We start from the raw sequence: 14248 nt of genomic DNA on the forward strand, positions 1-14248 counted from the left end.
TAAAAATGGAGACATATTACATTCTTTTTTTCATATTAAGTCTTCAAAATCTGGTGTGTTTTACACTAACAGCACACCTCAATTTAGACTAGCCATATTCCAAGTATTCAAGTCATATGTGGTCGGTGGCTACCATATTAACATAGCTCTAGAAATTATAATATACATCTTTCACTTGTATAATAATCTACCTTGATTTAATAAACGACTTCATATATAAGAATCTTGCAAAAATACATTTCCATCCTTTGTGCTACTGTTGTCATACTTTTTTTTAACATATATAATTAATTCCATGATGCGGTTACTATTGTGCTTTAAAAAATCAGTTTTGGGGCACCTGGGTGGCCCAGTCAGTTAAGCATCCAACTTTGGTTCAGGTTGTGAACTCACAGTTCATGGGTTCGAGCTCCACGTTGGGCTCTGTGCTGACAGCTCAGAGCCTGGAGTCTGCTTCAGATCCTGTGTCTCCCTCTCTCTCTGCTCCTTCCCTGCTCATGCTCTGTCTCTGTCTCTCAAAAATGAATAAACGTTAAATTATTTTTTTTTTAAATCACTTGTATTTCAAAGAAATTGAGAGGAAAAAAAAAGTCTCATATTTATTGCTGTTGGAATTCTTCAGCCCTCCCATAGATCTGAGTTTACAGTTGGTTCATTTCCCGTCTTCGCAGAGAATTTCCTTTAACATTGTAGTGGAAAGTTCCTGGAGACTAATTCTCTCACTTCTTGTCTGAAAATATCTTTATTTCACCTTTACTTTTTTTGTTTGTTTGTTTGTATTTTGTTTTTTGGTGTGGGAGAGCTGGAACTATATTTTACCTCTGAATTTATTTTTTTAACATTTCATTTTAAAATAATTGCACACTCAGAAATTGCAATAGAGAGCTCCCATGTACCCTTCCTTCAGCTCCCGTGTACCCTTTACCCAGCTTCCTCCAATGACATCATCTTATAACAATAGTATAATTTTCAAAACCAGGAACTAACTTTGGCATACTACTATAAAATACATACCTTATTTGGTCATCAGTTTTTACATGCACTCATATGTGTATGTTGCTGTTAAATTGTATTACATGTATAGACTAATCACAAAAATTACTGTACAGAACTGTTCTAGGAAGAAACTCCCTCACATAGAAACTTCCGTGTATTGCTTTATATGGACACCCTCCCCTTTATCCTAAACCCTGGAAAGCACTGATTTGTTCCATATCACTATAATAGATTATCTTGAGCATGTTGTACAAATCAAATTCTTTACTATGTAACTTGTTGACATGGGCTTTATTTCATTCACCATAATGCCCTAGATAGAGATCCATCTGAGTTTGCATGTCTCAGTATAGTTCATTCCTTTTTACTGATAAGGAATGTTCTGAAGTATGGACGTAGTGTTGAAGAACATGTGAGTTGTTTATTCTTCACCATTTAGTGTGATGTTAGCTGTATATTTTTGGTAGGTGTTATCAGGTTGATGAGGCTCACCTCTATTTCTAGTGTACTAAGAGTTATCATGAGTGGGTATTAAATTTTATCAAGTGCTTTTTCTGTATCAATTAATATCATATGATTTTTCAGCTTTACACTGTTGCCATGGTGGATGACATTGATTAGTGTTTGAATATTGAACTAGTCTTACATTTCTTTAATGTTTGTTTATTTTTGAGAGAGAGAGAGACAGAGACAGAGCACGAGCAGGGAAGGGGCAGAGAGAGAGGGAGACACAGAATCTGAAGCGGGTTCCAGGCTTCCGCGTTGTCAGCACAGAGCCCAACGTGGGGCTTGAACTCACAAACTGTGAGATCATGACCTGAGCCAAAGCCGGATGCTCAACTGACTGAGCCATCCAGGCACCCCTCTAGTCTTACATGGTGTAGAATTCTTTTCATATGTTGCTAGGTTCAATTTCCTAGTATTTTGTTGAGAACTTTTACATCCGTTAATGAGGACTACTGGTGTGTAGCTTTCTTTTTATTCTACTGTCTTTATCCAGTGTTTGTATCACGGCAGTGCTGGCCTCATAAAATGAGTTGACAAGTCTTCCTCCTTTTAATTTCTGGAACAGAATTAGTAGAATTCGTGTTGTTTCTTTTTAAAATGTTTTAGAGGGGAGCCTGGGTGGCTCAGTTAAGCTTCCGGCTTTGGCTCAGGACATGATCTCACCGCTCATGAGTTCAAGCCCCGCATGGGGCTCTGTGCTGACAGTTCAGAGCCTGGAGCCTGTTTCAGGTTCTGTCTCTTGCTTTCTCTGCTCCTCCTGTGCTCACACTCTCTCAATAATAAACATTTAAAAAATTTTTAAAGTAAATAAAGTATTTTAGAGAATTCTCCAGTGAAACCATCTGGGCCTAGAGATTTCTCCTTTTCACTATGGATTCAATTTCAAGAGTAGTCAAAGTTCTCTGCAAGCAGCCAAATAGTTAAATATTTAGGTTTAATAGGTCACATGCTCTCTGTTACAACTATTCAGCTGTATACCATAGTACAAAAGTATCATATACAATATGTAAACAAATGAGTCTGAGTTCCAACAAAATTTTATGGCACTGAAGTTTGAATTCCATAAAATTTTCCAATCAGAAAATGTTTGTTCCAACCATTTAAATATTTAAAATTCTTAGTTGGTAACTCTACAAAACAGGCTGGATTTAGACTGGGCAGATTTTCCTATTCTTTGTTTCAACTTGATTTTTAGTTTATTTTCCTTTTTCTAGTTTAGGTAGAAGGTTAGACTATTGTTTGAGCCCTTTAATTTTTTCTAATGTAGGTATTTAATGCTATCGATGTCCTATTAAGTATTGGTTTAACTGTATCCCATAAATCCTTATGTAATGTACTTTTCTTGTACCTATAATTTTATTTATTATTTATTTACATTTATTTCTGAGAGACAGAGCATGAGCAGGGTAGGGGCAGTAAGAGAGGGAGACACAATCAGAAGCAGGCTCCAGGCTCTGAGCTGTCAGCAGGGCTCAAACTCAGGAACTGTGAGATCATGATCTGAGCAGAAGTTGGTTGCTTAACTGACTGCGCCACCCAGGTGCCCCTAATTTTACTTATTTTTTAACGTTGATTTGTTTTTCAGAGAGAGAGAGCAAGTTGGGGAGGGGCAGAGAGAGGGGGAGATAGAGGATCTGAGAGCAGAGAGGCTGATGTGGGGCTCGAACCCACGAGCTGCAAGATCATGACTTGGGCTGAAGTTGGATGCTTAACCAACTGAGCCAACCAGGCACCCCAGTATTTTTAATTTTGTACTTTTTCATGAGACTTCTTTTGATGCCTTGGCTATTAGGAGTGTGTTAATTTCTAAGTGAAGATTTTTTCCATTTTCTTTGTTACTGATTTCTAATTTATATTATTGTCTGAGAACATATTTTGTATCATTTCAAATTTGTTAAGGTTTATTTTTTGACACAGGGTATTGTCTTAATGAGAGATTAAAGAGACCATGCATTCTACTGTTTTGAGGTGTAGTGCTCTATAAATATTATCAGATCCCATTGGTTTGTGGTATTATTTTTTTTTTTCTATAGCTTGGCTAGTTAGCTCTCTTGTAGTTCTATTCCTGAGAACAAGGTTTTCTAACTAGAAGGATGTGAGGTATACTTTTTTTTTTTTTTTTTTTAATGCATGACAGTGATGGGTCAGTTGGGCTCCTATCCACATTTGAGGCCAAAGAGAAATAGAGGGTTGCTGCTTTTTGCTAATGTTTGCTTAATGCAGGCTGGGCATGGTCCTTAGGGCTCTACTGCACAGTGTCCACAGTGTCTGTTGCAGAGGAAGAGAGGCACTACTTATGTTGTGTGAGTGCAGGGAAGGACAGTTTACAAGGCTCTACCCTTTGGTCTCCAGAGTGTCTGGGAGAGAGGGAAGGAGAAGTCAGTGCTCAGTAGTACAGGCTGGGCATTGACAGGGCTCTGTCTCATAATTTCCATAACGCCAGTGGAGAGAGTACTGCTTTGTTAGTGTGGGGGTTGGTCTTTTGACAGGGCTCCACTTTAGTCTCCTCAGTGCTTGGTGGGGAAGGGTAGGTGTGCTTCCTGGTTAACGCATGGTGGTGACACCTGACAGGACTCTACCCCAGTTTCCACAACCCCTAGTGGGAAGTGGGAAGGGTACAGTTTCTTTCATGTGTTCACCTAAAGCACAGCAGGTATAGGAGACAAGTGTTCTGAACTGTACACTTGCCTTCCTGCTGATCCACTGTTTAAAGACAACAGGCTTTTCCTGGACTTTTTTGTGTGCACAGTGTTGTTTTCCAATTGTAGATTGCATTGTGGCCCAGGCTGGGATAAATAGGCATCAAAAAAAAAGGTGGTTGGGATGAGACTTGGGGCTGGGTCATTCTGTGTGTTCTAAGGTCCTTATCCAGTCTGCCTTCTATTCTACAACTTTCAGAATGTTGTATTAATTTTTGTCTAAAATCTTTAGTAGTAATTAGAAGGAATAAAGTAGAATGTACTTACTGTCTTGGCTGGAACTAGATGCCCCTCACCTTCATTGTGAAGGCCTCACCTGACATGAGATTTTTCGTTCTGAATTTAAAAATGTTTCTTGTCGTCTTGTGTTTTTTTCCGATGAGAAGTTAGCAGTTATTCTTATCATTGACCCTATATATATAATGTGTCCCTTCGGCTTTTAATATTTGCTTTTTATCTTTGGTTTTCTAGAGATAGTTGTCTTTATGTTTATTCTGCTTTGGGCTCATTGAGCTTTTTTCATCTGTGGGTTCATAATTGTCATCACTGGAAAAGTTTCAGCTAGGATTTGTTTCATGCCTCAATCCCTCTTCTCAGAGATCCAAATACATGCAGTTAGAATTGTCTACCTTCTCTCAGGCCTTTTCAGAGGCTCTGTTCGTTTTTCAGATTAGTCTTTTATCTTGCTGTGCTTCATTCTGGTCCTTTGCCTGGTCTCTACCTATTTAACCAGTGGATGTTTAACTTCATTTATTGTATTTTTCCATTCTAGAAGCATTTTATATTTCCCATTTCTCTGCTGAGTCTCGATCTGTTCACTAATTATGTTTAACTTTATATTTAATTCCTTGAACATACTTATGTAGTGGTTTTATTGTCCCTGTTTGATAATTTTACCATCTGGGTCACATCTATTTCTCTTCTTCTCCTAGTTATGGGTCACAGTTTCCTGTTCCTTGTGTGTCGTAAAAGTTTTATTATACGCTGAATATCGTGGCTGCTAGTCAGTTCTTTAAACTCCACATTTTATTGTATTCCTTTAAAGAGTACTGACTTTTGTTCTGGCAGACAAATAATTTATTGGTGGTTCAACTTGATTAGTCATGTCTTCACTTCATTTAGGCTTTTTGAAGGCTGGGCTAAGGTAAAGATCATCTGAAACCGTAGCCTTTATCAGTCTGGGTGTTTTCCTTTCCTCAAGAACCACAGCCTTGTTTTCTCTGTGTGATAAGTTCCTTCATATATTTTGTCCAACTCTGGTTTGTATTCATTTCATGGGCTTTTCACAGCAGGAGGGGAGATCTGATGCCCATTATTCATGGCTAGAACTAAAAAGGGTATTGGTATTTTTCATAGCTTCCTAATTGACTCTGACGTGCATTCAAGGTTAATAACTTGCTCAGAATTCAAAGTTTCTCAGCAGCACCACTCTGGGCTTACTGAGCTGGCTGTTCTGTACACTGTAAGCCATCTCTGGCCTTTATCTAGTAGATGCCAATAGTACTTCCTCCCAGTTGTAGTACCCAGAATGTCTCCAGAAATTGTTAAATGTCCTATGGAGCACAAGTGTCCCAGGTTCAGAAACACTATACTGACTAGGATTATTGTATGCCTTAAGCCTCTGCTACTAAAAGTCTGCTGTGCCAACCAGCTGCACTGGCATCACCTGGAGCTTCTTAGAAACACAGAATCTAAGTCTTATCTTAGACCTTCTGAATGAAACGTGTATTTTTCATGTTTGTTATTTTTGAGAGAAAGAGGATCCAAAGCCGACTCTGCACTGACAGAAGAGGCCAGTGTGGGGTTCAAACTCACAAATCGCAAGATCATGACCTGAACCAAAGTCGAGGCTTAACCACCTGAGCCACCCAGGCTCCCCTGAAATCTGTATTTTAACAGGATCCCAAAATGATTTGTACACTTTTTCTAATGTTTGAAATACTATGCCATAGACCAGAAAGCTTTTCGTAAAGAGCCAGATGGTAAATATTTTGGGTTTACAGCCTAGCCTTTGTCAGAAACAATTCAACTCTGCCATTGCAGTATAAAAGCAGCCATACACAGTAAAATACAAATGAGTGTGGCTGTGTTCCAATCAATCTTTATTCACAAAACAGGCAACTCACAACATTTTACAACCTATGCCATAGACTATCTTTCCCAAGCAGATCTCTCAGTAAGCTGAAGACAACTGGTGGTTAAATCCTTAGATGAGGGCCTTCCCATTTGATATCAGTTGTTGCTTAAAGAGAGATTAGGTACACAGACTTCTCTAGTGTGTAACCAACCTTGAAATTTTAGTAGCTTGACTTCTGTTCTTACCTGGATGGGGATATCGTCTACTTCTACATGTAAGTTATTACATGTAAATGCTACTTGTTAGCTAACTAGTGGCTCTCCGTCTTTAAAAATATAAAATTTGATGGCATATTTCTTTTTCTTTGTGGGAGAACAATGCTTTAGGGGGCCACAGGAGTAATTATTTTGCCTTTAGCAAATAAAACTGACAATTTTTTTTTTTTAAAGTAGGCTCCACACCCATGTGGGGCATGAACTCATGCCCCTGAGATCAAAAGTCATGTGCTGTACACCCTGGGCCAGCTAGGCACCTCTAAAGCTGAGAAAACTTTAGGACAATTGGGATAGTGTGTCTTTATTAGCTCTCAGGCAGTAAAGAGTAGCTTAAAGTTAGTTATTTGGCTTCCAATGATTTCTTCTAAGTACAAAAGTTAAAGGGCCTTCCTTCAAGACCTCTATTTGGTTTTGTATACCTTATGTAGAAGGTAATTACTTCTTGCCTTCTAAAACTGCATCCTGAAAGTGACTTTCAGGGGGGTAAAAAAGGCTCTTTGAAGAGGTCAAGAAAGTAGCTATTGTGAAGAATGATGGTATTACATCAGATGGTTGAAGATTGAAATATTTTGCCTTGTTTTTTAATTTTTTCCTTCTAAGTTACTTGATAAATAGTACAAGGACAGGGCAGGGCAGGTCACCAAAGTGAAGCAGAAACAGAACAACTCGTAACCAGTTAAGATTAAAGCAAGAAACTGATTAAGAGCTCTGGCTAATAGGAATGGTGTAAGAAATTCCTGGAACTTGCATATATCAATAATATTCAGTCTACAGTGGTTGGTCTGTTCCCAGAGCTTTCTATGAGACATGCCACAATATCCACCCTGAGGCAATTTCCTCTGGTTGTGAACAGCCAATTCCTTTATCCAATATATGGCATGTAGGTCAGGTAAAGGGTTCCATGTCATGATAAAGGTTGGGAATGACTATTTTTATTTTTTATTGTAGTAAAAAGCAAGTAACATTAAACTTAACCGTGTAGTTTAGTAGTGCCAAGTATATTCACACTGTTGTGCAAAAGATCTCTAGAACTTTTACATCTTGCAAAATTGAAACTTTAGACCAACTACCCTCTACCTTGGCAACTACCTTTTTGTTTCTGTTATTTTGACTTCTTTAGATATTTCGTGTTAGTGGAATCATAGATGTCCTTTTGTGACTGGCTTAATTTGCTCTTCAGAATGTCCTCAAGGATTGATCCATATTGTAGCATGTGGCAGGATTTCCTTTTTTAAGGCTGCATAATCCATTATATGTATATATTCTTTATTCATCTGCCCATAGGAATCTGGGTTGCTTCTGCCTCTTGGCTACTGTGAATAATGCTATGACGAACATGGGTGTACATGTATCTCTTCAAGACACTTGAGTTCTCAATATATACCCAGAAGTAGGATTGCTGGATTATATGGTAATTCTACTTCTAATGTTTTGAGGAACTTCTGTGCTGTTTCCCATAATGGCTACACCATTTTACAGTCCTCTCAACAGTACACAAGGGTTCCAATTTCTCTGTATCTTCATCATTTGTTATTTTCTGTTCTTTTGATAATGGCCTTAAAGGGTAAGATGATATCTCATTATAGTTTGATTTGCATTTCTCTTGCAATTGGTGATGTTGACCATCTTTTCATATGCTTTCAGAGAACTGTCTATTCAAGTCTTTATGTATTCTGGATACAAATCCTTTATCAGATAAATGATTTGCAGAATTTTCTCCCAGTCTGTGAGTTGTCTTTGAATTTTTTAAATGATGTCCTTCAATTATGTAAACTTTTATTTGCTTTTGTACGTTTGATATTATAGAGAACACTTTACCTGACCCTAGATCACAGATTTTCTGTTTTTTTTTTTTTTTTTCCTTAAAGTTTTAAATTCCAGCTATATTTACATTTACAATTTGGTTCTGGTCAATTTTTGTACAAAATGAAGTAGGTCTAAATTTATATTTTTACAAGGATGTCCAGTTGTCTCTGCACCTTTGTTGAAGATTACCTGTCCCCACTGAATTGCCTTCGTACATTTGTTGGAAACCAATTCCTCATGTATGTGAGAGTTTTCTTCTGGACTTTCAATTCTATTCCACTGATCTGTATGCCTGTCCCTGTGCCAGGACCATACTGTCTTGATTAGTCTAGCTTTGTGATTAGTTTTCAAATTGTAAAGTATGTTTTTCCACTTTGTTCTTGACTGTCAAGGTTGTTTTAGCTATTCTGGGTCCACTGCATTTCCAAAGCCTGATTGGATTTTGACTGGGACAGTGTTGAATCTATAGATCAGTTTGGGGGAAAATTGTTTTTTTGTTTGGCTAAACAATAACTGCCCTATGTAATCACCGCTCCTTGTGGGAGTTCTAGGCTCTGAATTCACATATATCAGGCCCTCCGTGAGACAGGCTCACTCCAGAAACTGAATTCTAGTAACAGCTGATTCTTCTTAGAAATAGGTATTTTGCTTCTTGCTTTATGGAATTTCACAAATACCTGATTTTCTCTGAGGGTATTCGGAGGTTTATTTATAATGATATCCTCCTTCATACCTCCACGGGTGGACAGCTTGACGCTGCTTTCCAAACAGTGTGTTCTAAGTCCCCACCAAAGAACAAGGGTCATGTTGATCTTCTTGAGTCTTTGGCAACATCCTCTGACAAATTTTGTCGTATGCTTCTAGGCATTCCAGTTTAACATTGCAAAACTGTAATCTGTGGAGACTTTTTCCTTTTTGGCTAGGAAATGAGCATCTTTTCTTGGATCAACGTTCAGGACAAATAAGGATTTTAACCAACTTTCTTCTTAAGGTCTGTTATGGGGAGATGTCATTCTCTGGAATCCAGGCAGAAGGCTGCTGGACCGAGGCTGCTCTGTGGACGTGCAGCACTGCCACCAACATCTCGCTCTGCTGCCACGGCTGCCTCAGAATCACTCATTATTAATAACCAAAAAGCTTTCTAATCGTGACTATCTTGCCCACATAAGATTTGTCTTGCCAAGAAAATTCAGGTTTCATAGTTCGTTGTATTTTTAGAGGACAAATTATTTATAAGATGGCCTATTGCCTGATTTAAAAGAACCAATCAGTTTAACTAGATTTGGGTTGGTTAATGGGATAAGTACTTTATAAAAAACTTCTCAGGAAGAATATGCAAAAAATTTGTTCGTTTTGTGTAACATGTTTTATTTAGAACTCTTAGAGTACACAGTATAAGGATAACTCAGACCTAACACAATATATATACTTTTCCATAGGAAAGCACAAAGAGAAGACAAAAGTACTGTGAGTCTCAAATTCTGAATGAAAGAAACAGTTCTCCACAAAAACCGAGCTCTATACAGTTCCCAAATTCACTTTACAAACCATATCAAGATTTTATCAGTCCGTATATACTCGACAATTCAAGATCTTCATCTTGGTATACATATACTTCTCCAACCGAAATGGAGGTCAGAGACTCTACTCTCAGTGAAGAGACAGTTACTGACGTGTATTATTATGGCTTTATCGTTCTTTTTCTTTTGATTCTAGTAGGTCTTACTTTATACTTTCTCTGAAGATATCAAATAAAATCCTTTTGATAATTCTTAAGGCTGCCAGTTCTTCACAGAAATGTTACATTCTTATTTTAGGATTTCCTCCCAGACATTTTCAAGGTAATTGGCTTGTAAAAAGAGAATACAATTTAACAAAGTAAGTTTGTGGACATTCTAAAAAATAAGATTGCTTTATTGTAGAACACAGTGTCATGATACAGTTTGAAAAATAACTTTTTTTGATTAAAGGAGCAATTTAAAGAACAAAATGTCATTGACAGAGACAATTTTACCCTTTTTTTTTCTTACCACACAGAATAACAGAAGTAACAAAAAGTTTTGCATAAGCTGATAAACTATATACTTATCTATCTTCCAAAGCACACTATTAAAAGCTAGGCATATTTTATGAAATTTGATTAATGATTTCCTTACCTTACTACAATATGGGCATTCACCAAATATGATGTTAAAACTCTGTCTACTAGTCAACAGTCCTCTCAACCACTGAAGATTTTAAAAAGAGAAGAAAAAGGGAGCAATGTCAGCATGATTACACATTACAGATACTCTAAATTCATTTCCTTTATGATTACATATATTTTTATTCCAAAAGATTTACCTTCTTAATTTTCTTTTACAAAAAGTAAGGGGAACATTTCCTGGCCAATACCAGACTAGTAGTATGCTGAATAATAAGGGGAGACTACCACGAATTCGAGATCTATACCACTGGTTTATAGCCAAATTATGGGCCCCTTTATGCATTTTCTCAACATCCAAAATAGACACAAAAATAATGTACACAAGTCAATGGGGTTCACAGACCTGACCTGAAGTCATTAATTACAAATTAAGAACTCTTGCTGTAAAAGATACTGTAAGCTCGTGAAAATTTAGGTCTCAATTCTGGTCTTAATCACCAATAGTGGGTTAATTCTCAATCCACTAATTATAAGCACGAGGCAGTCCATTTTTAAAAATTAAATGAATATTCATTATTATAAAAGAAAGCACATGTTCCCTTAAGAGTATCTCTATAATTAGACCTGGTATTTTGTGAGTTTATAGAAGGTGAATTGACATCTCTAAGTTCTCCATTCTTAAAGTGCAGGTAACACCAACTGCTTGCTACCTCTAATCACAAAAACAAGAGGTGATATTCAAGAAGACTGAACGCACTATACAACTGCAAGGTGTTTCATATATACATGCATATATAATCATGTCAATTGTGCCCTAAGATGAATGCTGTAGAGATCAAATGACTATACACAGGAATGAAAGCAGACTTCACAGATAGTAAATAATAAATAAAATGTCACTGAGAGTGCTGTGACATATCCAGATCACAAAACGCATTTTTCTCAATATCAAAAGTAAGATTATTACATTTATTCTATACTTAAATATACTTTGAAAAGTAACAGACACTCATTAGTGCCAGTTCCCTTTCACCTTATTGCTACCACTACTATTCCCACTTGGATGAGTGACAGTTTGCATTGTGGTCACATGAGATTTTCACTGAAAGATTCCAATGTAGCATCAATTTGATCTGTTATGCATCAGTAAGCAGCCCATGAATATATTCTGGATACATTTTCTCCCTTCCTAGGATACTACTTTAGGACATTTATTCACTCATTAGTAACCAGGATGAAGAAATGAAAGCACACGGGCATCTGGAAATGGACTGGTAAAGAAGCTAATGGAAAAAAGAGATTGCTATTCACTTAAACAGATTTTGGATTCTGTATATTTCAACATGCAGACTTGCTAGGTCATGGTAGCCAAAATAGTCTTAACAGCGTTATTTTTATTTTTTACCTCATATAAGCATATTTGATGGAAAGGCTGTGCACATTGAGGATTATCACACACTTGATCAGGAATGGCACCATCAAGTTGATATGAATAACAAATGCCACAATCCATAGAAAAATCCTTCAAAAGAAGAAATATTTATAAGCACAAGTGTTTAAAACACACAAGGTAATGTAAGAATAATATGGGATAGACAAGATCAAATTTTCATTCAAAGTTTTCATAAAGGTAACTATAGCATTCTTTACAGAAAATACAGTTACATCACTGCTTAACACTTCAGAAAAGCGATTTGTAAGAGTGCTTCCTTTTTCATCCAGTAAGTAATACACATAGATATACTAAAAACAGATTCTGTTTGGGGCTTAAGTAAATTTCCCACATTGTACATCAATATTATGCCAATGTAATATATAAAGATACTAACTGACATTAGCTAATGATTACTAAACTTCAAAATTCTTTAACTAAAGGAAGAAGACAAAAACATTCCCACCACTTTAATAGTCTACAACCTCTGCAACTTTATCAAAACTCAATTCCAAGTTTATCATTTTTGCAACACAGTAACATCTATTCATTTTCAAAAACTGTACTGCCATCCTTCACAAAATACATCAAGCTAATTAAAACTTTATTTCAATCATCCATAAGCAGATAGTATTAGAATATCCAAACATCTCATTAGCTACTTTGGACCTTTCCCCCTATTTTTAATAATAAAGATGTCTGTCATTAATCACTTCATTGCTACAAAGACCATGACAAAAGTATACTTAAACCACTAATCAAAGGTTAACAAATTCTTTGATGCTACTGTTGCTTGCAGTTCAGAAGTCTGTTACAATATTCTTCCAATTCCCTCCCTTTCAGCCTCATTTTTCTCTGGTGTCTAAAAGAAGAACATTTAACTTTCATTATGCTATGCTGTTTGGAATATCAAAGCACTCATAAAACTTACAGATTTTTCCAGGTTAGTGCGAGCTGGAAAATCTATTTCTAAAACATCTTTCAAATTTTGTAACAGACTATTTTCTGGATCCCTAAAAGCATGAAAAAAAATTGTTATTAAATTTGCAAAATAATAGAAAAATAAACATTGTGTTACAAAAAATACCTACCACAAATGTATGTTCCTGCTCAGCTTAATTCCAAGAGGTTTTACCACTTCAGAGATTAAAAAAAAAAAAAAAAAAGTTTAAAAATGTAGTGTCTGCAGCTCTCGCTTTGTAAAGCCACATTTAGCACAGAATTTTTTTTTAACTGAGATATAATTGGTATATAATATTGTATTACTTTTAGGTGTACAACATCATGATTTGGTATGTGTGTGTATTGCAAAATGATCACTACAAATTCAGTTAATACCTATTACCACATGTAGTTACAAATTATTTTCTGATGAAAACTTCTAAGATCTCTTAGCAACTCTGTAATATACTCTCTTGTTAAAACACAGAATTTGCTAATTATTTGACTGGAAAATCTAAATCATCTACTTAAAAAAACACAAAACTACACAGTTCAGAATGATGAAACATTTTCATTTAAAATAATTACCATATGTTAATATTTTAGAATATTTTAACAGTGAAAGACAAGAATTTTATGACTGTTAAAAACATTTAAATAGGAGATCTCATACCATGGTCAGCTCCAAGAAAGCAGCACTCAGGAAGCATAGTAGGATGCTTGGGGTCAACCTCTATATGTATTGAAGCATTATTCCCTAGAATAAAAGAACATTAAAGTTTATAGAAGTAGAAGTTCATCAAATAAATAATAAAGCAGTATCTGTCTGGGTACTTACTGTACCACAGGAAAGATTAGCCAATGTGTTATGGGTTTCAATAAATATATAAATGTATTTATTTATAAAATATATTTATAAATATAATTTTATAGTCTAAAAGAAATGCACTTTGAAATTATGATTATGAATAAAGATTTGGGGGGATCCATCTAAAGTTTTAAAATACAGAGTCAATCCATTAAGTTAATTGATTTCTAGTGAAATTCTGGTCAGAATTCTATTTTAGCTTAAATAAAAATTTTTTATAGAGTGATAGATCTTTAATATTAAAAGAAATCACAAGTTCAAGAAATAATTATCAAAGTGACTTCCATAACTTTCTTGGAAAGCACAATTATGGTCAGACGTAAAAAGACCAGCATACAATAAATTATGATTTGAGTTCTATGGAGTTTTATCGAAACATTTTCTATCAATAATCACTTCCAATGAAGTGGACTAAACGCTCCAATCAAAAGACAGAGGTTGTCAGAATGGATAAACAAAAGTTAAGACCTATCTATATTCTGCCTACAAGAGACTCATTT

The 14248-nt window shown here is 35.9% G+C and overlaps 2 protein-coding genes across 12 annotated transcripts in view; one reads left to right on the plus strand and one right to left on the minus strand.

Moving 5' to 3' along the window:
* Positions 1–10136, plus strand: part of VRK2 (VRK serine/threonine kinase 2) — a 103374-nt gene extending 93238 nt beyond the window's left edge. For all 7 annotated transcript variants that reach the window (XM_027072406.2, XM_027072405.2, XM_015074203.3 and 4 more), the window contains one exon: positions 9800–10136. In XM_027072406.2, the coding sequence (XP_026928207.1) occupies positions 9800–10102 (303 nt within the window). In that variant the 3' untranslated portion in view covers positions 10103–10136. The remainder of the gene's footprint in view (positions 1–9799) is intronic.
* The window catches only part of FANCL (FA complementation group L), an 87568-nt gene continuing 79952 nt past the window's right edge, over positions 6633–14248 (minus strand). For all 5 annotated transcript variants that reach the window (XM_053200627.1, XM_053200629.1, XM_053200625.1 and 2 more), the window contains 6 exons: positions 13554–13637; positions 13030–13075; positions 12870–12951; positions 11912–12028; positions 10517–10588; positions 6633–10209 (listed from right to left, as the gene is read on the minus strand). In XM_053200627.1, the coding sequence (XP_053056602.1) occupies positions 10174–10209; positions 10517–10588; positions 11912–12028; positions 12870–12951; positions 13030–13075; positions 13554–13637 (437 nt within the window). In that variant the 3' untranslated portion in view covers positions 6633–10173. The remainder of the gene's footprint in view (positions 10210–10516; positions 10589–11911; positions 12029–12869; positions 12952–13029; positions 13076–13553; positions 13638–14248) is intronic.

Source organism: Acinonyx jubatus, chromosome A3 (genome assembly GCF_027475565.1).
Source record: "Acinonyx jubatus isolate Ajub_Pintada_27869175 chromosome A3, VMU_Ajub_asm_v1.0, whole genome shotgun sequence".
In the NCBI taxonomy this organism is placed as follows: domain Eukaryota; kingdom Metazoa; phylum Chordata; class Mammalia; order Carnivora; family Felidae; genus Acinonyx; species Acinonyx jubatus.